The 23,508-nt window shown below is 32.2% G+C and overlaps 1 protein-coding gene across 1 annotated transcript in view; it reads left to right on the forward strand.

Annotated features, from left to right (window-relative positions):
• The window catches only part of LOC129234206 (elongator complex protein 3), a 37,141-nt gene that overhangs the window by 1,145 nt on the left and 12,488 nt on the right, over positions 1-23,508 (forward strand). The window contains exons 3-10 of the mRNA XM_054868128.1: positions 5,188-5,278; positions 8,478-8,525; positions 8,608-8,678; positions 10,818-10,881; positions 11,375-11,443; positions 13,996-14,231; positions 22,884-22,964; positions 23,035-23,161. Coding sequence (XP_054724103.1) covers positions 5,188-5,278; positions 8,478-8,525; positions 8,608-8,678; positions 10,818-10,881; positions 11,375-11,443; positions 13,996-14,231; positions 22,884-22,964; positions 23,035-23,161 — 787 coding nt within the window. The remainder of the gene's footprint in view (positions 1-5,187; positions 5,279-8,477; positions 8,526-8,607; positions 8,679-10,817; positions 10,882-11,374; positions 11,444-13,995; positions 14,232-22,883; positions 22,965-23,034; positions 23,162-23,508) is intronic.

A 23,508-nucleotide genomic window follows, 5' to 3' on the forward strand; every position in this document is an offset into this window, starting at 1 on the left:
TAAAGATAAACTTTAGAATTTTATTCCTGATAATAATACATTTCAGAATATTACTGTATTTTGGGTGTGTTAAGTGAATTATTAATGAAATATGTTATAAAAGTATTTCTTCATAATCTGGGAGAATTACTATAAATAAGTAAAAAAAAAAATGTTAATTTGAGCTTATACAGTATATAGATAATAAAATGGATAGTCATTGATGCTGAAATAAAATGGTCATGGGTTATGGTATCAGTTCTTATATTTAAAAAAAAAGTGATAATCGATACATAAAGTTTTATTGTCTGACCACTGTGAGGAAAAATATTTGATTTTAATTTAAAATGAAAAAAAAAAAATTCTTAAGTGAAAACAACGGATAGATATAGTAAATGTCAGTAATATGCGCTTCAAAACTCTCGATATTAGAAATTACATCATGGATAGAGAGAAATATGTATTTTTATTCTTAAAAACTATTAATATAGGTTCGTTATAACAACCCCTGTCGTCGGGTCGTCTGAACAAAACCTGTTACTATTACTATAGGTAAAAGTGGCTATAACGTAAATGCACGACATATTGTATGTTATTTATTTTTAAAAATACTGGGATAACTTGAACGTGTTTTGTTTCGATGAAACTACAATCACTTATTCATTTATAGATTAGTGTACCACAATGCTCGGACATAATACGATTTGCCTGGTACAAGTCTGGGTTATTACAAACTCAGCCACCTCCATTTGAAACATTTTTGCAATTTTGCTTTTCGGAGGAGCTTGACCGTTGCTATCCTTTACCAGACTTAAATTGATGAAATGTTCCTGGTGCCACAATTTTCTATCTTTTAATCATTATTTTGTTCAGTATCTCATTTGTCAGAGTCATTAGTATATTTTTTTCCCTTTTGACAGGCCTCTTTTATTTTCATTTTACTATATATCTTATTTGTATTTAACATCAATCTGCTAAATAAAATTTCTCAATTAGAAGTTTTTAAAAATTTATATTATACTTTAAGTGTACAAATTAACTTTTCACAGAAACTAAAAGAAATTCTCATAATTAATAATTAATAAGAACTATAATAAGAAATACTTAAACAATAGTGCATCAAAAAAAAAAAAAAATATTAACACTTTAAGTACTAATGTAAAATCTACTTGAAACCCACTTCCCGACCACCTTAAGTGGTGGGCCTGCTTTCATCACCAAAAATAAGATAAAACTTAAGTTTAATCTTGTTTTAAAGTTGTCGTTTCTCTGGAAAAACTTTCCACTTGATGATCTTGATAGTGGTTCTTAACTTTGACACACACAAGTAAAGTAGGGGTGCCTATTTCCTCCAAGAGCGATAGTGCCCCCCCCCCCTTAATAATTTGAAGGCCTCACAAAAAAAAAGCCACCACTCTGAGAGAAAACTATCCCTAAAAACATTCCCTTAAAAACTTTAATGGAGCAGTCTGTGCCACGACTCCCCCCTTCCCCTGCAGTTACCCCCCAGAAAAGTATTTACTTAAAACACCTTTCACCCACTTTGGTAAAGACCAAAAATGGCAAAAATGCATCTTGTCAGATGCAGATGTTGAATTCGCCTTTTAAATTCCATTTCTGAACGGTACTCGCTAAATTTGGCGACTTTACTTAAAATTTCAGGGGACTTTAAGACCTGATAATTCGATAACAGGCCCTCGAGGGCACATAATTTTTGTACTATAAACATATTTTACGATGCTCTTTCAAATGCTACCAATTCAGATTTTTTTGAATTTCTTTGATCATGTGATTTCCTGGTAGGAACTGGAGGCAGTTTTGATTTCAACGAAGCTGAGAGTGCTAACAAACTGGCAATTAAAATAAATTTAGCTCACCATTAAGAGTCCACAGCAATGGTGTGGTTCAACTTGTCAATTGAAGGCAATGTTTGGGTATACAGCAGTAAGTTAACATCTCTAAGCCATAGCTAAGGGAGAGCTTCAAGCAATATACCTACAGCCGGGTTATGTCATCTAGAAGCTGAGGTTTTATCCTTATCAGTCTGGAATAGACAATAACCAAACTGGAGGTAGATAAAATCTCATTGAAGCCGAGATTGCTAACAAACTGATAGCTAAAGTAAATTTAACTCACCTGCGAGATTTCACAACAATTGTGTGGTTCAATTCATCAACTGAAGACAAAGCTTGGGTATTAAGCTGTAAGTTGCCGATGTTGTTGTTTTGCCTTAGCCCTTCAGTGTTCGCGCTCAACTATCCGTAACCTGAGTCCCAGGGACTCATTAATGAAACAGATTTGGGTCCTTTGGTGGAAAAAATGAGTCCCTTAAATTTTAAACTGAAAATCTTACCATATAAATGAATAATGTAAAAAGGGGGGGAAAACTATCCACATAGTGATTTAAAAAAGTTATGAAATAAACTAAATTGGTTTTATTTTTTCTGATTATCCTTGTGAAATTATTTTCAAATAATACACTTGCAAGACTTAGCTATGTGGTTACAATGAGATAATCACACTCAAAATTTACTTTAAAAAAAAAATGTTGGATTTTACCATAAAATACTAAACAAGTGCCTCTGATTGATCAAGCAGAAAGCACTCCCTTTAACTTTATTTTCTGGAATTTTTTCTAGATGAAAATACCAAAAAGCCCCCTCCCCATATCCAGCATGAACTATCATCAATTATCATTGGGAATTACACAGAAATAGAAGAAAAAAAATCGCAAGCGGATGAACCCAACGCAAAAATCGCGATCGCAAAAACCGAACCATTTTCTCACATGAGTGTGAAAACTGCTTACTTGCAATCTTAAATCAGTACATTTGAATTGATTTTGACTCTTTCAAAATATCTGTTTTGGCTTCCGTACTATCTTTAAAATCGCGCCATTTTCAAAATGGCGCGGTCGATTAATACCTGACTTTTGCAAGTCTAAATTTAAAAAAAACCCATTAGAAAGAGGACAAGCTTGAAGTGCTTTTGTATAAAGTTCAAATATTAGCGCGATCGGGAAAATGTTCGCCATTTTTCTTTCTCCTATCCTATTATTGGGGATGCATGATTTTTAAAAATAATTCTGGTTACATGAGTGCAAAATAGATATGCTTTTACTGTACAGTTGTCTTGTATTAATCCTGAAGATTACATTGAAACCACACTCTTACTTTTAGTCTTGATTGCTGTTTTCAGGAAAGATAAAAGTTGAGGGAGAGCTTGTTCTCAGTTTACAGTACAATGGACTATTTATGAACCTGCAATATTTTGCTCCCTGAGCTCAGCCCGGGAGGCCACTGTAAGTTCCAGTCTTATCACTAATAAAACTCCATTGACTGGTCAACAATAGGGGTGTGTTTGAGTAGCTGATAAAGAGATAGGGTCATTTTAATTCCTTTCTGCTGATTCTCCTGGTTATTGAAGCTTAAAAGCAATCACTAAATGGATCTTCAGCATTTTCCACAATTTTTTTTTTTTTTTTTTGTTTCTTGTTTTCTGGGTCCCCAGGACTCGAATTTTTGCGGAAGTTGCGTCCCCTTTCCGCGAATTTGCGTAAAAAACCCGCTATAGCGCGTAAACGCGAACCCTGCTTAGGGTTGGTTAGTGAATAAACAAAACACATCAGTTATCTACTATGTCATTTTAGTTTCTCAATTTTCCCTTTTTTATTACAGTTGAACTCTGTTAATACGACCACGGTTAATACGAAATCAGGGCTAAAATGAACACTTTGTTAATTAAGTTTGGTCTACTATTTAATTACATTAAAAATGTCCCGGATGTTACATAGATCAAAATTAAAATTTCTGTTAAGACGAACAAAACTTCTGACCTCTTCCTGAAAAAAATACTGATTGAGTGCTTCACTTTTGTTTTCTGGCAATTTTGTGTCACTTTAGAAAGCTCTCCATGTATTCCTTAACCCTGTGAGTAACTTCCAACCCTTCTCTTTTAGTCATCAAGTAGTGACAGCTATTCTACCTTTTCCGGGTGGCATTGAAAGTTTTAAGTGAAAGTGAAACTGTTGTCAGCGTAAGCAATATCCCCCAATTGTTCTTTATATCACATGCCTCTTCTTAATCTTGAACAGAAACCCCAAGTACATACTTGTTCGCTCTCTAGGGGGTGAGAAATATGCTCTGCTGCATTGAGCTATTGCCAAAGCCTCTGCTATTCTGAAAGAGTTTAAGCTCATTACACCTGTTTACTTTTGGGAAGGTCAGTTGGGGATAAAACCGTCTCTCTTTTCATTTGGGAGCTACCACCTGTCCTTCATTATCACCTTTCTTTTAAATTAGTTCTTCAGTCATTGCTAAAGAAATTTTACACAATAAAAACTACTGTCTCACTATTTCTGACCCTTCTATTTAGTCTCTCCTAGAATATCGATAAATCACATTATTTCACTATTTCTGACCCTTCTATTTAGTCTCTCCTAGAATATCGATAAATCACATTATTTCATGCTGTAAATAAGCTTAGCTTTTTTAGGTTCTTTTTTTTATATTGACAACATACATTTCGAGTTCGTGTACTTGGTCACACAGGACCCGTTTATGAACTCACGTCCAATATGACAGATAGCACAATACAGGCTCATAGTGTAGGACAGAATTAACAGCACAGAGAAGGAAGTTACAACCAGGGCAACGGGCGGGAATCAAACCCACTATCTCGGAATTACTACAATGACGCGCCAACCAACTACGCTACCGAGGCCCCCTTTTTTTAGGTTCTTGCGAGAAAAATGTTTATGAATACACATGAATATATTCTTTTGAGTTATTAAAAACATTTATCATTTAATAAGTAAGTATACATGGAAGTAGCTTTTTTGATGCTTTCTTTTTACTATTACTAGTGAAACTAGTCTTGTTAAAATTTGATTGATAGTTAAATTTATTACTATGATGAGTATTTTTATGGTGATATTTTTCAATAGCTTTTCTTTTGTGAAACATTTAAGTAAAATGTTTAGTATTATTAATTATATTAATATTAGTATTATAGTTTAATGTTATTTATTATTATTGTTTAATGTTATTAGTAAAAGTAGCGGTTTTAATCACAAGGAAGTACCTTCTTATAGTTTATTCATTAATGTATCATTACATTTTTTTTACATTTATCTGAATTAAGTAAATATTTTATGCTTATATTTTACTTTGTCTATGAAATGAAACTGGTTAAAAAATATCTTTTTAGGATAAAATGTACAATTTCATCTAAATATGGATTGAAATCACAACCACGTTTAGTTGACATTATTGCAGCTGTTCCAGTCGACTATAGAAAAGTAACTATAATTTTGTAATTTTATGTATTTCAACTTTCTGAAATCATCTTATTATTTCATTCATCCTCCCCTCCCCTTATTTTTGATATGATACCGTTTTTTTCCCCTCCTATAATTTGATATCTTATTTGAAAACAGCTTGAAGTATCACAAAATGCTACTTCATAATATTTGTTAACACTAAAATTAAGACAGTCTTCATATACCTAGAAATACAGCAGGGGTCATTTGGACTCACTGAGAAAAAATCTGCCTAGTTTCATACATAATATTATATGTTTGTAAAAACTAGTAAAAACAAACATATTCGTAATAAATACAGCTATTTTAAACTGCATATTTTAGATGTAGATAATGAAATATTTAAAAAGAGTTTCAAATACTCTTAAAATAACAAGTGCCATCTCAATTGCATTTCAGAAACTAGCAGCTAACGCTCCCTTTTATGTACAAAAACATAATGAATGTTTCAAATTCTTGCAATGATATGTTCCAGGAAACACTTTTGAGCTTCTGCTCTGCATCAGCATCAATAAATACATTTGAATATCTTTTTTTTTTTAATCTGAAAGGGGTCAAAATAACACCTGCCCATGCTTCTAGGTCTGGAGCCCCTTTATATCGAGTTTTCTTAGTTCAGGTTAAAAAGAAATGCATTTACTTGAAAGCTTTATATTATTATGCAGCATGATGATTTAGGAATAGTCAAGGAATGATTAAGCTTTTTATGAAAATACAGAGAAGCAGTTAGCAAAAAAAGCGTGATCCGGGTCAGAGTGACCCCTCCCGTAACTCTAGTGTTAAATATCTGGTTAAGTGCGTAATAATAAAAGACTGGATGAAATTCTAAAAGGGAAAGGAGTAAATTTTAATGAGAAAAGATTTAATTACAATATTTTTATCTTTTTTAGGGTCATGGTCAAATAATTTTAATCTATAAATCTGCCTTTGCAGTATCTGCAGAAATGAGTTTTTGAGATGTCTGAAGAAACAAGTTTTGGATTCCATACTAAAATGACAAATTTGAAAATACTTCTCTTTACATTCCTCCAGCAGAAATATTGTTAAAACCTTTTTGTTCAAATTATTTTAATTTTAAGGTGTCATAAGTATTCTTTATTTTTTATTTTGGGCTCATGCTTTTCATTGGCATAATTGATATCTCTTCTCCCATTCTTATTTTTTTTTATTTGTCTTTTATTCCATTTCTTATATATTTTCATTATTTCCATAAAAAAATATTTTTTATACATTTTCCCAAATTTTTAAAAAAGTAAAAAAATAAAAAAGACAAATGAGAACAACTTATAAATGACAATAAATACAGAACTTCTTTAAAATTTAAAGAACTGCTCATTTTTTGATAGTGTTTTCGTTAAAAAAAGGAATTGGGAGTCGATACTCTCAATAATATAATGCTTGAGATCTGTAGTAGAGTCACAGCGGCTAATCAATGTTTGTTTCGGTCTTAAAAAGTACTTGAAGTCCAACTTCACCATCAGAAAAACAATGAATTTAATTTATAAAAGCTTAATAAGATCCATTCTTACTTACTCTGCGGGGTCTTGGAAAATAACGGAAAAAGTTAAAAACATCATTTTTGTAAAATTTTGAGAAGTTTTTTTTGATGATCTAAAATCAGGCTCTTGGGGTAGCGACGCTGCCTGGACGGCAAATTTCATGATGGCAAATTGTAAAGGGGTAAAAAAAGAAGAAAAAATAAAAAACGAAATTTATTCCTTAGTTTTTTTCTTTGCTACCGAAATTGCAGCAGTGCATGAGAGTGCTTGAAGATTAAATATATATATATATACATATATAAATATAATATTAAGACAAGGAGGCGAGGCACCAGGCCGATTAAAGCCTGGGGCGGCAAAATTACTAGAGCCGTGGCTGTCTAAAATGTAACAATATCTGGAGAAGAAGAACCAACTCTGATTCTTACAAATCATTTAAAGAACCAGAAATAGTCAATTGCATCACGATTCAGAGAATAAAATGGGCAGGACATCTGTGAGGAATGCATGAAAGCCAGACCATTCTGCAACACCCAAAAGAGGAAGATCTAAACTTAGGTGGCTCGACTGTTTGGGAAAAGACATTAAAATTTTAGAAGTAATAAACTGGATGTCTCTAGCCAGGGATAGTAGAGCTCGGAATTCAAATTGAATTTACATGTGGGCAATATATTCACTTTTTGTGCTATGAGTATACATAAAAAATGACAACCAAAAGGGCAAAATGGCCAGCAACTTTTGTGACTCTAGTCACCAGTGTCTACCATTCAGAAATCCCAGTCTAGAGCTTTAAGTCTCAATCGTCTCTTAGGTCAGAGGTTCCTAAATTAGGTGCCAAGAATTGTAAATGGTATCAACATATCCTCATATACATAATAGCTGATGATCGAGTAACCGCATGTTTCAACAATGAAACTCACGGCACGGCTTGATAATTTGATATGTTTTAGAAAGGTTTAACTTGCAGGGAAAGGCTTTATTGTGACAAGGCTGAAATCGATCCGATCACTAAACTGTTTTACTGGTAAGACTGTGTCATTTCAGGGGAATGAAGAAACGAAAAAACGGTCAACAATGAATGCTACCTACTGGAGTTTAGGGTTCATCCACTGGAGTTAGGGTTGCAATTTCAACTATCAAAATATCACAAAACAGGCAATATCTTCATTCAAATGTAGAAGCAATTTTCATCCGTCATACCTTGACGGGCAATTTTCCAGTATGTATACATATTTGTGATACACAGGGGTGGCCTGAGAAAAATTTTAATTCCTCAAAGGGTGCCTCAAGTCAGAAAAGCTTTGGAACCCCTGTCTTAGGTAGATAAGTTGAGCATTAAGAAGTTCTGGTGAGGAAAAAATATTAATAGCATGATAAACAGAATTATCGAAAGTGGAAAATTCTTGATGAGCTAAATGACACAACAATCAATATTTAGTTAAAGCAGCAAAATCTTCGTGGAATAGCTTTTCTTTTGTCTTAAAAGTATTTCCTCCAAAAGTTTTTGAGCTGAAGTGAAGCTTTTATGCTGAAGGGAAAATACTTTTGTAGAAATATTTAGTTGCATTCCAATCTAAGTAAGTACAAAGGTTTCTTTGTCACCGGTGTTAGCATGATTTTATATGTTTACTTCTTAAACCTGTAAAATGCTAATACACTTTTTATGATAATTTTTGTAGGTACTTCTTCCAAAACTGAAAGCCAAGCCTGTGAGAACAGCTAGTGGGGTAACTGTCTTATGCACTCAACTTATTCTTAGTATCAGGATATTTTTTAATTGTGGTTTTAAATTTTTCTTTTCCTATCTAGATTGCTGTAGTAGCTGTTATGTGCAAACCTCATCGCTGTCCTCATATCAACATGACTGGAAATGTTTGTGTGTAAGTTAAAATAATATTTTAAATTCTCCATAGGCAGGATTATTATAACTTACATTGCAAGGGCAAATCCAAACACCTTTATCATTATGAGGGGAGTGGGGGGGGGGTCTAAGTAAGATCAAAACTTTATGTGCCTTGAACATTCAGGTATTTTTACATTTTATAGAACTTGATTTTTTAAACAGTTCATATGTGTTTTGCCCAGGGTTCGAAAATATCAAAAATATCCGATATTTTGATATATGGGATATTTTGTTATGTAACCGATATTTTCAATCAGCCCAAACTCAAGTCTTCAAAACAGTAAATGCATCTTCAAAACTCTTTAATTTCTTATATGGTTTACAATAAAACTACTGACTTAAAATTAAGGTTTCTTTTATTATTCATATCTAACATTTCATTCGACATTTTAACCTATTTTAATGGAATTAATTTAGCATTAACTGTTTACTCATTTTTCTTCTGTTAGCTAGTTTTACGTAGTTACAATATGATTGAGAAATAAAAAATATGTATTAGTTGGTGCACAATCATAGGACATTTTCTTTTTTTCTTACCAACGTTTAATATTAAATTACGCACTATTAATCAGAATTAAAATTGTCACATTACTAATAATTTTATGAATATAAAATACAAAAGGAATGCTATATTACTTTGTTACATTAATGATGTGTTAATACATCATAAAAATATAGTACATAACTTTTTGGTAATTTTCAAAAATGAATGAACAATATTACTATGATTAATATAATTTTTATATTGAAAATACTATGGTTGAAAAAATAAATATTGAAAATATCAAAATATCACTATATTTTCAAAATAAATATCGGATATATATTGTGATATATATCATGATATATATCAAGCAAACCCTGTTTTGCCATATGTGTTTTGCTATAAATTATGTTCAATAACTCCAAATTCAAAAAGGAGAAGAAAATATAACTTTTAATTTAGTTGAACATTAAAGTGAAAATCTTTTAGCACCTCTTTAGGCTAAATTATGGCTTTTTACAAAGTAAAGTCATACCTTATCAGAGTTTATCGTCTTTTCTCTTGGAAAATATTTTTCATTTTTTTCCTTCTAATTTATGGTTATTCAGTGACAACATGATCAATCAAGGGGGGTTAGTTTGTTTCCTAAACTTGATTATTATTAAGTAATATAAAGCTTATTGACTAAAATAGACAGAACAGAAAATTAAAACATTATTAAAATTAGTAATAATCAATCATGTATTAACATTTTTTGAATAGAATCTTCAAACCCGGACTTTTTTCAATGCAGTAGAGGTATGAAATCTGGATGTCTGGAAATCCTATTCGTAGGGGCACTTCATGCTTGGCCTGTTAGCAAATTATAAGTGCAAAAGATGGTGGTTGCTTGGGATACCACTGAAAGTGTCAAAATACATTCATTAATAAAGGTCAATGATGATTATTTCAATTATTTATTTTTGTGTCATATTGACAGCTTAGTTTGGTTCTATAACTCAACGGAATTGTTCAATTTTAATTGAAGAAATTCCTCTACTCTTTTTTTTTTAACACTGCAGTTTTCTAATTTCTTTTCCCTTTTTAAAGGAATGAAAAATAAGTTAGCTTATTAGTATGTAGATAAATCAAAATGAGGAAAAAAAAAAACTTATGCAAGGGAAGACATTGATTTTTTTGAAATTTTCCATTGCGTAACATAAAAATAGATTGTACTTGTACTCATATTTTAGTACAGTGAAACCTGTGTAAGTTGACCACTTGTGGCACTCTACTTTAGTGGTCAACTTATAGATGGTGATTTATGTGATAAGGACTACTTCTCTGTGCCTGAAAATAGAGGTCAACTTAGACAGGTGGTAAACTTACAAGGGTGGTCAACTTTACAGGTTTTACTGTACAAAATTTTGACTACATTCCTTTTTTTACTGTTTAGCTTGTTTTAAAGCTATTTTACAGGTGGAAAAGAATTTTTTTTCTTGTTTTCCTAGTTTAAAAAAAAAGAACAGAATTAAATTTTCTTCAGCAAGAAAATGATTTGCTGACTGAATATTTGCATTTCCAAAATCTGCTGTTTGCTGAAATTAAGTGAAGATTATTTTGATATTAATTCTAATCCCTTTTCAATTTTAGATACTGTCCTGGAGGTCCTGATTCTGATTTTGAATACTCCACTCAATCATATACTGGATACGAGGTAAATAACAAAATTTGGTAAAAATTTATGTACTAGATTACACATTGTACCTATATAAAAGCCAGATATACCTTTAATGTTTATTTGCAAGTTGTTGCATTCTAAATTCTTTATAAATTATGTTTTACAATATGCTGAATTTGTACGTACTACTTACACTGCAGCATTGAATGAATTGTGTTATGTACGTATGTCAGTGTATATGTGGTGTTGGAATTAAATATTACATGTTTTCTCTTTTGTCTCTACTTTGTATCAGAGGTTTACCACCTTTAACTTGACAGACCCTTAATTTTTTTTATATCTTTGAAAAATCTACATATAAGGTGATCTGGATCAGAGTGTTTTGTCACACTATAGTTATCTATTTAATAAACAAAAAAAATCTGACAATATATGTGTTTTTCTTTATTATAAATATGTAAAGATGTTCAACTGCTGAAATTGTTTTGATTAAAGGAGGAGTTACCAATAAAAGAATTTGATTTTTTAGCCGACTTCCATGAGAGCTATACGAGCTAGATACAATCCTTTCCTGCAAACAAGACATAGACTTGAACAGGTACTAAATTTTATGTAGTAATGACTGAAAGTTTTGTAAGCTTTGTGATGTTTTTGCTTGTTTTACTACAATCTTCATCATTATTCTTTGATGAGTTTAATCTTTCTTTCTCACAGACATACATTATTTCAAAAATATAAAAATGATGCAAATGTTTACCCAATTTTTACCCCACTTTCCCAGTAAAAGTCAGAAAAAGAAGAAAAAAGCGTGAAAGAAGGCTTTATGCATCTTTAAAATATTGCAAAAGAAAGAAAAAGTCAAAAATAAATAAAATATTTAAATAAATATTGAAAAATTAAAAATTGGAAAGTAATGTATTGAGATGGGGAAAAATGTATGTCGGTCCGTCTGTCTGCTGTCTGTCCCCTACTAATACCTTTTGAGTGATTAGCCCGATTCGAACAATATTTCTTTGTTCGAAAGATCTCCGTGAGGACACCTTATTCCTGTATTTCAATTTTTTATTCGAACAATTTTTCATGCAATTTTGAACAGTTTAAAAAAAAACTTAACGTTAGCGCCTACGGAGAAATTCAAGGCAAATATAGATTCCAAACTTAGAGGCAAATTTGCTTCAAACAAACTTTCTAGGAAAAAGTTTTTGAAGAAGAGCATGGATAGAAAAAATATATATTTTTTAATATGAACAATTTTCTATTCAATTTTGAACAATTCAAATCCCTTAACATTAGCGCCTATGGCGAAACTAAAAGTCGATATAGATCCCACACTTAAAGACAGATTTACTTCAAACAAATTTTGTTAAAAATAGCCGTTGATGATTAACTCCCGACTCAAGCTCCTAGAATTTTAGGGCAGTCGACTCCAAATCCGATTCCTGTACCAGAAAATTAGATGGACTCTGCCTCCGTACCTTTGGTGAAAAAATAGACACGTAGTGGAAATGACCGACTCCAACTCTTGGAAATGTAAAGTCTTCCACTCCGACCCCGACTCTTTTATCCCAAAATAAGTCTGACTCCAACTCCAAAAACAATGGCAGAGTTGCGGTCTTTCAGGGAAAATGACAGATTCCAACTCCGATTGTTTTTATTTTCACACTGAAGTTTTATTATATGAATTCAGTGTTTAGCGGAGGAATTTGGAGTTTTTTATGTTTCTACGTAAAGATATGCGCAAATAATTTTTTTTATTGATAATGAAAATTATTTCTTTAAGTTGACCTCTTTTTGTTTTTTTTTTAAATTTATTTTAAACATACATTTTTTCATTTTTTAAAATTATTTTTTGGCAACATGGGAAAAACAATTTTTTTTTCTTTTGACATAATGTATTTATTTTAATGAGCTTATTATTTTTCCTTCTTTTTCTTTTTGTGAAAGTGATTGAAGATTTTTTTAATGGAAAAAAGTACATTAATTGCTTTGTTTAAAAGGGCTAACTTTATTTGTTCGTTATTTACTTTTTACACACCTATTGAAGGCATATTTTATTTCTACAAATCAGGTTAAAATGTTAAAAAGTTACGTTTGAAATAATTTTTGATTTTAGCAAATTGTGAGAATATTGATCAGATACTAGAAAGTCGAATGGTATACAGGAAAGTAGGCTCGTTTAGTTCTGAACAGAACTTCTTGGCTTTGTTTAAAAGGGCTAACTTTATTTGTTCGTTATTTATTTTTTACACACCTATTGAAGGCATATTTTATTTCTACAAATCATGTTAAAATGTTAAAAAGTTATGTTTGAAATAATTTTTGATTTTAGCAAATTGTGAGAATATTGGTCAGATACTAGAAAGTCGATTAGTATACTGGAAAGTAGGCTCGTTTATTTCTGAACAGAACTTCTTGTTATATATGTACCAAAATTTCCGCTATGGTCGCGTATTTCGCAAAATGCAAAAATGCTGTTTATATTACAAAAATGGAGAAATGCATTTTTGCTTTTTTGCTCAAAAAGAAAAAAAGGAACCAAGCATGGCAATGGTAAGTTTAATCTTATTATAAACCTCAGCAAAGATGTTTAAATTATTATACAGTGCAACAGTGTTACTTAGTTTTAATGGGAATTATGTCCCCCCAATAGCTGCATTATTGGAGATAATAGAGTTGTTGCGATTTTTAAATCAAAAACTTGTGTTTTCTTAATAATAAGTACGATTTTTTTCAAATCAAAAATAAGAAAAATATTTACTGTGTATTTAGAGGCTTCAAAGATGCCATAACTAAATATGTATTGAGTTAAGTTTTCATAGGAGATGAAACACTGAGGAATTTTGGAAGATGGTATTCATTAACTCTCGACATTTTAACATATCACTAAAACGTTTTTTCAACTTAAGCATTTTTGCTAAAAAATTTTTGAACTCAGCTTAAACCCTGATATGTCTCTCATACCTTTTAAAAATAATTTTAAACACTGTTCACTTTTAAGTCTGGGGGGGGGGAGGGGGGATGTTTGGTTTCAAAATAATGTTGTTTGCAATGAATTTTTTAAGATTTGCACAGCAGAGCTATCTTATGGATGTATTTATAATTATGGGAAGATGATGTGTTTCAGTTATATTGTGTGTTCTTTCTTTCCAGTTAAAACAATTAGGCCATGATGTCGATAAAGTAGAGTTTATAGTAATGGGAGGAACATTTATGGCTTTGCCTGAAGACTATCGTGATTATTTTATTCGAAATCTTCATGATGCTTTATCTGGCAACTCAAGCACATGTGTGGACGAAGCTGTAAAATACAGTGAAAGGTCCAAAACCAAATGCATAGGAATAACAATTGAAACAAGACCAGATTACTGTTTAAAGAGACATCTTAGGTGAGTATTACAAGAAAAAATGTGTGTATAAATATTTTTAATCTAGATTTTTGATGTTTTTCTTCTATAGCACCTTTGTTTCTAAAATGAAATTAGTTTGATTTTGTAACTGAAGATAACTTTAATTCTTTTGTTTCTTATATGTGTTCTGTACATTGTTTTTTCAGTACATGTTCTGTACACATATTGTTCTGTTGTAACTTAAAAACAAAATTATAATAGTAATGCAAAGAATGTTTAGATCAGGGTGCAAGAGAAGTCCACCAGATTTTTAAAAACTTTTAAGAAGCAGATGTGAACTTTCTTTAAACCTACAAGTTAACTGAAAACAGATAAAGATATTAAGCATGCAGTTTTGAATGAACATATGAAAGTGGTAAAGCAAGCTTTGGCTCAAAACCCTCACAACTTGATCAGAAAAGCGGCTGCAGATTAGCTAGGCCACTGTCAACAGTTCACAATGGTCTTCATTGAAAAACAGAAGCTGCATGCACACAAAAATCAGCATGTGTACAGGTTAGCTCATATCCAAAATTAATATGATTGTCTCAACCAGTTCATTTTTTCAGATGAGGCAACATTTCATTTCTCTTACAAAGTCAATGAAAACTGTTGTAGAATTGGGTTCTCTGAAAATCTCCATGCAGTGCATGAAGTGGAGAGAAACAGCCCAAAAGCAGGGTTGGCAGATTTCTGCCGAGGATGTAAAAACCACTGGTAGAAACCGGTTAAAACGGGCATGGCAAAAACCCCTTTCTGCCACATTTATGGCAGAAACTCAAAAAATGACATAAATGCAACTCCTGACATACAATAGAAAATGTATAAGAAAAATGATTAAATATTAACCCAAATACAATTTATTTACAACACTATCACCATTCAAAATCAAATTTTACATTGTTTTCCCAATGCAGCAGCCTGTAACAAAATAAAAGTTTTGACGCTGTTTCTAAACCTAACCAATTTCCCAATTTGTTGTGCACAAAAGAGAAATTTGAGAAGATTCTTTCAATCCCAGCAGAACTAGCTGGCATTATCCTCAAAGAACAAGCAAGATTCACATAACTTTCATCTATAGCACATTTTTTCAAACTGGATCACCATACAGTATTTGGAGTAGTTGTTACAACGTGATTGGAAAAATAGATTTTGGGATAAGGGGCCGATTTGTTTTGTAAAGCAATGGTATAAGGTACATAATCAGGGTTAATATTTGTGAGTAAAGTGCGAGCACTTTCTTCTTGATTACATGATAAATTTGCTCCCAAATACTTTGGATGGAGCATATAGGCGAGTAAATGATTATCAGTAACTGCTTGATTAAGCTCTTTGAGAATAGCTTTATTCAGTTATATTAAGTGTAAAATGAGAAGTTCTTGAATTTTAGAGTTTAATGAAATAAAACAAATCTGTATTTTTTTAAATATTTGATATATATATATATATATATATATATATATATATATATAAAATTAAGCAAACAGAATTACAAATATTAAACAAATTATAAATAACAAATGATGAAAAAGGAAAGATGCAAACAGCTATTAAGTAGGAATAGAAAAAGAGTGAATCCAGAGCTCATCAGCCGTGGAGGATTCATTAATTATGGTCAAAAGACCAAAATTTTAACTATAAACTAGAAGAGAATGCTTAAGCTCCAGTACATGTAATATAGAGTAACTATGGGCAAACGCACCACTTGTTAAGCTAAAAACAATAAACTAGAGCTCAAACCTAAAACTAAAAGCAGGGGGTTTCGCCTCGACTAATTAGGAAAACAAGTTCCGATAATTAGCCTTCCACGGGACAGTACCTGCCAATAACAAAATTGTCTTACCTTGAAATCCAAGTAAACATATCCAGTCCGTTGTTCAGCATGATAAAAAAGCCTATCCATACGTCAACAAAACATTAAAAATATAAAAACCATGTCCAAAAAAACAGTCCAAAGACGTACCAGGTCGCCTGTTTCGCACGTGTAAAAATTTTATCCACTACGGTGATTCATAAAAAAATGGTTTGTCACGGTTGTATCATACATTTACACAGTTAAACAGTTTCAAAAGAAGCGAAATGTTCATCGAAGGCTATACTTAAGCAGATGTTTTCAACTAGATTTTTAGGGAAGTTATTATGAAAAAGTAAGTTTTTGAGTACTGAAATTTCTTGCTTAAATGCAGAAATGGTGTTGCAAATTCTTTTAATTCTGATAGCTTGCGAAACAATAATGCCAATAAAAACCTTTTTACTAAGGCAGGAGGAGAAATCTTGTAAACTGTTAACTGCGAAATTGATTATATTATGAACGAAAATATTTAATTGACAATCCTTCCTCTACACCTCTTTGTTGTAGATACATTGATGACCTTTTGTGTATAAATTTTCCTAATTTTTCTGAACTCAGCAAAACTATTTATCATAGTTCATTAATGCTCAAAAAGACCAATTCTAATCATAATAGCTTTAATTTCTTGGATATCAACATACAAATTGACTCAAATTGTTCCACTACAATCTATGATAAAAGACGTGAATTCAATTTCGCAGTTAACAGTTTACAAGATTTCTCCTCCTGCCTTAGTAAAAAGGTTTTTATTGGCATTATTGTTTCGCAAGCTATCAGAATTAAAAGAATTTGCAACACCATTTCTGCATTTAAGCAAGAAATTTCAGTACTCAAAAACTTACTTTTTCATAATAACTTCCCTAAAAATCTAGTTGAAAACATCTGCTTAAGTATAGCCTTCGATGAACATTTCGCTTCTTTTGAAACTGTTTAACTGTGTAAATGTATGATACAACCGTGACAAACCATTTTTTTATGAATCACCGTAGTGGATAAAATTTTTACACGTGCGAAACAGGCGACCTGGTACGTCTTTGGACTGTTTTTTTGGACATGGTTTTTATATTTTTAATGTTTTGTTGACGTATGGATAGGCTTTTTTATCATGCTGAACAACGAACAGACTGGATATGTTTACTTGGATTTCAAGGTAAGACAATTTTGTTATTGGCAGGTACTGTCCCGTGGAAGGCTAATTATCGGAACTTGTTTTCCTAATTAGTCGAGGCTAAACCCCCTGCTTTTAGTTTTAGGTTTGAGCTCTAGTTTATTGTTTTTAGCTTAACAAGTGGTGCGTTTGCCCATTGTTACTCTATATTACATGTACTGGAGCTTAAGCATTCTCTTCTAGTTTATAGTTAAAATTTTGGTCTTTTGACCATAATTAATGAATCCTCCACGGCTGATGAGCTCTGGATTCACTCTTTTTCTATTCCTACTTAATAGCTGTTTGCATCTTTCCTTTTATCATCATTTGTTATTTATAATTTGTTTAATATTTGTAATTCTGTTTGCTTAATTTTATATTTACTTGGCTTTTTAGTTTTGCTGCGATGCGCATCTATGGGCTCTTGGTGTGGTCTTTTCAATATTTTTCACTTTTATTATTATTTTATATATATATATATATATATATATATATATATATATATATATATATATATATATATATTACACTTTATATTAAATGCAAACAAAATAATTATAAACAACAAACTGAAAAATTTGTTACCTACAACAATACAAGGCTAAAATTTCTAACACATAGCAATTTCAACTATGATAAATTTTACTTTGCTTTGGAAATGTCAGTCTTGTTATTTAACATATTTTTACACTAATTATTAAATAACTATTATATTAAGTTTTTGCAATGACAAAATGGAGTTATATTTTTTATTTTACTTAATTGCCTGTCATTAGTAATTCCTAGAGCTATTAAAAACGTTTTCTAGTTTTTGCCAGTATCTACCAGTTTCTGCCGGTTTTTACCGGTTATAACCAGTTTCTGCCACTGGCAGGCCAAAAACCAGTTTCTGCCGGCAAAAAGCCAACCCTGCCCAAAAGTCAATGTGTGGTGTTGGTGTGCACTAGTTTGTAATTTTTTCTTTGTGTGATTGCAAACTTGTACCTAGATATGTTACAACTTTTTGCAGTTACCCCCAATTGAAGCATTTACAACCCATTGTTATTTTCTATCAAAACCCTGTCCACTGAGAGTAGAATGTTAAAGAAAATTTTAATACAATCTTTCATTGACCAACTTTGTAGCTTGATTGCCTGGTCAGTGGATTTCTCAGTGAATGTCACTCTATTAGAATTCTTCTTTTGGGACAAGTTTAAAAAAGTTGTTGCATATCCTTACTGATCTAACCAATAAGCTAGACTAACTCCATGAGATCAAAGACGTCCAAAAAGTCCAAAACTAGAAAAAGACTTAGGCTCATACAGGGCCGATCCTAGGGTGTCGGCCGCCCGTGTGCAAAGACCTAATGTGCCGCCCCTTAAGAGTAATTTGCATATTTTGACTAATCTTTAACACGTCTATATAAATCTTTCTTTAAATTCTTCTTTCTTTAAATGCCAAGTTCGAATTTAAAAAAAGGGGGGGGGGGCAGAAAAATATCTTATAAAAAGGAACACATTTTTTATAGCAAGAAACTCCTTAGGTACAATTTATATCTTTGAAGAAAGTAATAGATACCAAAATTTACCAGTCGTAAAAACGCATTTTATAGTCTTTCTTCGGTGACATCAGAGAAGGGACGGAGGAAGGGGAAGCGTGGGGGGAGGTGTTAGGGGTTCAGGGGAGGAGGATTGCTCCAAGAAAATTATCGAAATTGGCGTATGAAAAATATCTTTAGTTAATTTTTAGTTGTGTTTGGTTGCAAGGACAAAAGAGTCAAGTACCTATATTTAAGGTGCATGGAGAAATTTTCGAAATTGACGTCAAATATGGCAATTTTAGGATCTTTTTCGATACGTTAGGTGAAAGTAATGTTGCAGTTCTTTCCTAAAATTCTTTCAAAACTAAAAACAATTTGAAGCTATTTTTTAGGACCGTAGCTTAGGAAGGATCGGCGTTCTTCAAGAAAAATCTCCGAAACTGACATTTTAAACCCGCAATTTTGGGTTACCTATGTTGACATTGCAAGAGGGAGGGAGATTCAATCGTCTTCCATCGAAAGATTTCAAAATATGTTTAAAACGCAAATTTAGGCTGTCTTTGGTGGCGGTAGGGGATCTGGCGGCTATCCTCCGGTAATTTCTCGGCACCATTTTTTTTAAAACCCATTTTTGACAAGATTTGAAAACAATAGGGGAAACGTGAAAATATTACGAACCAAAATATTTTTCAGAACTGAAACCCATTATAGGCTATTTTTGGGAAGGAAGGATTTTGGGGCTCTTAAGTGGATATTTCTAAAATCGCAATTTTATATTATCTTTGGTGACGTTAACAAAACTGGGAAGCTTCTACGGATCTTTCAGATATTTTTCACCGTTCTCCTCCGGAATTCTTTAGAAATATAAGACCCAAAATCGTATTTTAAGCATTGTTTGATAACGATGGGACTAAGAGCGGGCGGGGGTTCAGTATGCCCTCACGAACTGTGTTTTTGAAACTGAAGTCAATTTCAGGCTAGTTTAGGCAGGAAACTGTGGCTCCACGGAACAGTCTAAAAACGAAATTTTCAGGTATAGTGATTGCGTTGGAGAAAAGGGGGATCCGGGGTCTTTCCCCAAAAGTTCTCGAAACTGATGTTTGAAAAACGCAATTTTAGTTTATTTTTCAATACATTAAGTGAGAGGGGGTGGAATTAGGGGCTTCTCTAAAGATGCTAATTGAGACTGTCTTTGGTAGTAATGATTGCGAATAGATTTCGGGGTCCTCCACTGGAAAAATTTCGAAAAATGCCAAAGCAATTTTATATGACGTTTGATGATAGGAAGGGCTGTCGTTTGAAAACACGTTTTGGATTTTGGGGCCAACATTTTTAGGCTATGCTTGATTAAGTTAAGGTGGAAGAGGTGAATCAGACTTAAGGGGAGTCAGTACCGTCAATGTTAATTTGCATAGGTTCATGTACCTTTTTCTGAAAATGTATTAAACATACAATTATGAAATATTTTCTGTACCTTAAATACTCTTTTCTCTACACTGAAGTAAAGTTTTACAGAAAGAAAGCTTAGTTTTTTTAAACAAATTCTAATGTGTAAGTCACTGTATTTTTTTTTTTTTTTTTCAAAAAATGCCATTTTGCAGCACGAAATCAGCTCTATAAAAAAATATTTTTCGAAAATGAGAAAAAATTTACTTCAGTATATGCAATTAGATGTATGGAATAGGTGGTAAAAATTTCAAAGCCTAACACAATTTAGTTTATGAGAAAAAGGAACATTTAATTTCAAAAATACCATTTTGAGATACTGCAATTTATTAAAGGAGAAAATCATACCTCATCAAAATAGGCTTACATTTTTTTAAAGCTTATTTTAACTTACTTTTACTATGAGCACGATCAAGAAATTTGTATCATTAAAAAGGTATTGAAATGGAGTTTCAAAATATATAAAAATCAAAAAATCGAATTTTTGAAAGTATTTAGGGTACTGACTTCCCTTAATTGGGTCCCTAAGATCGATGGTTCAACCAGCGAAATTTTCCGAAAGTTAAGTCCTAGAAATGCAATTTTAAGCCTTCTTTAGTTTCGTCAAGGAGGTCATGGCATCCTTTTGGATCTCCGTTTTGGAGCTACATTTAAATTTGCTACCCGGGGCAAGAGCCCTGTCCTCCTACCTAATCTGAAACCGGGCAGTTCATTCAAGATTTTAATCAGAAAAATTGTCGTACAGGGGGAAAAGTACAATATTTTAGTTCGTCATTCATATATGTTATTCTCAAAGGAGTCGCAATTTTCCACTTTCTGCCCACGCATCCACGATTGTTAAACACAGTTGTTACATAGTTTGTTGTTTGAAATGCTTGCGAGAGTACCTAATCAGTATAGCTTTTTTTAAATAAATAAAATATGTCTTCATTGTTTAGGTCTATTAAAGCTTGGGGGGGGGGGGGGGGTAAACATTAGTGGCCGCCCTCGGTGTTCCTTTTAGACGGCACCATTTCATGCTTCAGAAGGGGGGCCTTTCCCCTCTCCTGTATCCATGCCTGATTACCGGTTCTTTCACAAACTTTGCAACCAAATGAAGCATGTGTGTTAAGAGCAGATATTAATGGACAATGAACCAACACAATGTTCCCTAACCTTCTATTTTTCTTAAACTATGCTATGCTGTCGGGAAATCGACACATACTTTGACAATTGAACATTTAAAAATCAGCATATTTATTCTACTTATTATGAGTTATCTTGCGAGAAATTCTTGAGGAATTTTGCTTGATTATAAGAACTATATGATGCGTCCTGCGGCCGCCCCTTGCATTGGCCGCCCTTGTGCGGCGCACACTCTGCACACCTGCTAGGATCGGCCCTGGGCTCATATCTTTCTTTTAGGCAAGAGAGATGATGAGGATTCATTTCTGAGGTGTTGCATTTCCTGCAGATATGGCAGATCTTATGGCAGTAGTCAAATCTATGACACTTTAAGTGTTGATTATCTCGACTATGAACATGTGGTGCTTATTAAATTAAATGCTATCTTTGCTATTGTTAGTGAAGAGTTACTGCTATGACAGAACTTCTAATCGTACATCCTCAATGCAATTAAAAGAACAGAGAAAAGTGCACAGATTTTTTTTATTTAAACTTTTAGACTAATATTAATTTTTCCCCCTCATTTTTTTTAAACGTTTTGAAAATTAGTCAAGTCCTTAAATCAGGGGTGTTTGATTTGGGCTACTTGTGTTTTCAGTTTAACATATATTTTGTCTTTCTTTCTAATGGGGCTGGCGAAGAGGCATTGCCTTTTGCAGACCTACGGTGATCCTCCGGTATAGTATCCACTCTTTCACGTAGCACCACTATCAGTGGGATGCCATTGCTACGAGAATTTTGACGTACAGTTCCCCACTAGATGGAGGCACCTGGGCTAAATTTGATGCAAAACTGCACTAGGAATTAAATTTTGCCAAAGGGTACTCCATTCCAAGTGAGTACTCCAGGGATCTTTTACACGCTGCATAATCATACGTCATGGATGCTGTTGATTTTCTGCATCTTGACAAGATGCCAACTGGAGCCAGGTTTGATCCTGCGGCTTTGGGTGTGAGAGGTCAGCGTCTTAACCACTACACCACTCTGTCGGCATAACTGTATAATTGTTTAACATGTATAACTGCACTCAAAGTGTATTTTACCTTTGAATAAGAGAAAAGTTTTATAAATTAGGTCAGAAAAGACGTACTTGTATTGATGTTTTATTTTTCAATGTGACTAATTTAGATTTAGTTTTTATCAGTCAATTAGCAAAATTATTTTATGATTTAAGAAAGTAATAATAAAGACAATTTGTATTAAGATAGTGCTGCCAAAAAAATACCTTTTAAGCCAGTTTCTAAAATTTTAGTTTGAAGACGGAAATGGGAGATTAGAGCATCACATGATTGTTGTTCTCTTGCTTAATTTTAGCAAGTTAAACTTAATTTAACTTGCTAAAGTTAAGCTTAATTTTGTAAGTTTACAAAATTAATAATCTATAAAAAAACTTTTATTATTGGACCTTTTAATTATCTTTCTAAAAACTTTTAAATACCACCTGGTCTAATTTTCCATGTTTTGTTGGCATTGTTCTGTACGTTTCTATCTCGAAATACAATCATTATCTTTTCATATTTGTAGTGATATGTTAAAATACGGTTGTACTAGACTAGAAATTGGAGTTCAGAGTGTATATGAAGATGTAGCTCGAGACACCAACAGGTAAGATTTTTTAAAAAAGTTTCCTTGGATTTCTAAATGTAAAAATATAAAACATTAACTTTTGTTTCAGAGGTCATACAGTTAAAGCGGTGTGTGAAACTTTTCAATTAGCTAAGGACTGTGGGTTTAAAGTTGTGGTTCATATGATGCCAGATTTACCTAATGTAGATTTTGAAAGAGATGTAGAACAGTTTATAGTAAGTAAATTCAATTATGTATCAATTATGTATGCCAGAATTACCTTTTTTGGAGCATAAATATCCTTACATGTGTATTAGCTACCAGGGTTGGCCGGATTGGACCTAATAGTTTTTTTTTTGAAAAAACCCCATTTAAAAAAACCCATTATTTAGCCCACTTTTGGTTTTTTTAAAAATTTTCCGAGAAGTTTTTTAAAAAATTAATTAAGTTAAATACTTTCACAATTTAAACTTCTTTTTTATTTGTTCTTCACCACAGACAATGGACATAAAAAATGAATTTTGAACGTTAATAGTATTTCTTAACTCTTAACAGCATTAAAAAAATACTTCAAAGATTTCAA

The sequence above is a fragment of the Uloborus diversus genome, chromosome 1 (genome assembly GCF_026930045.1).
Source record: "Uloborus diversus isolate 005 chromosome 1, Udiv.v.3.1, whole genome shotgun sequence".
Taxonomy (NCBI): Eukaryota; Metazoa; Arthropoda; class Arachnida; order Araneae; family Uloboridae; genus Uloborus; species Uloborus diversus.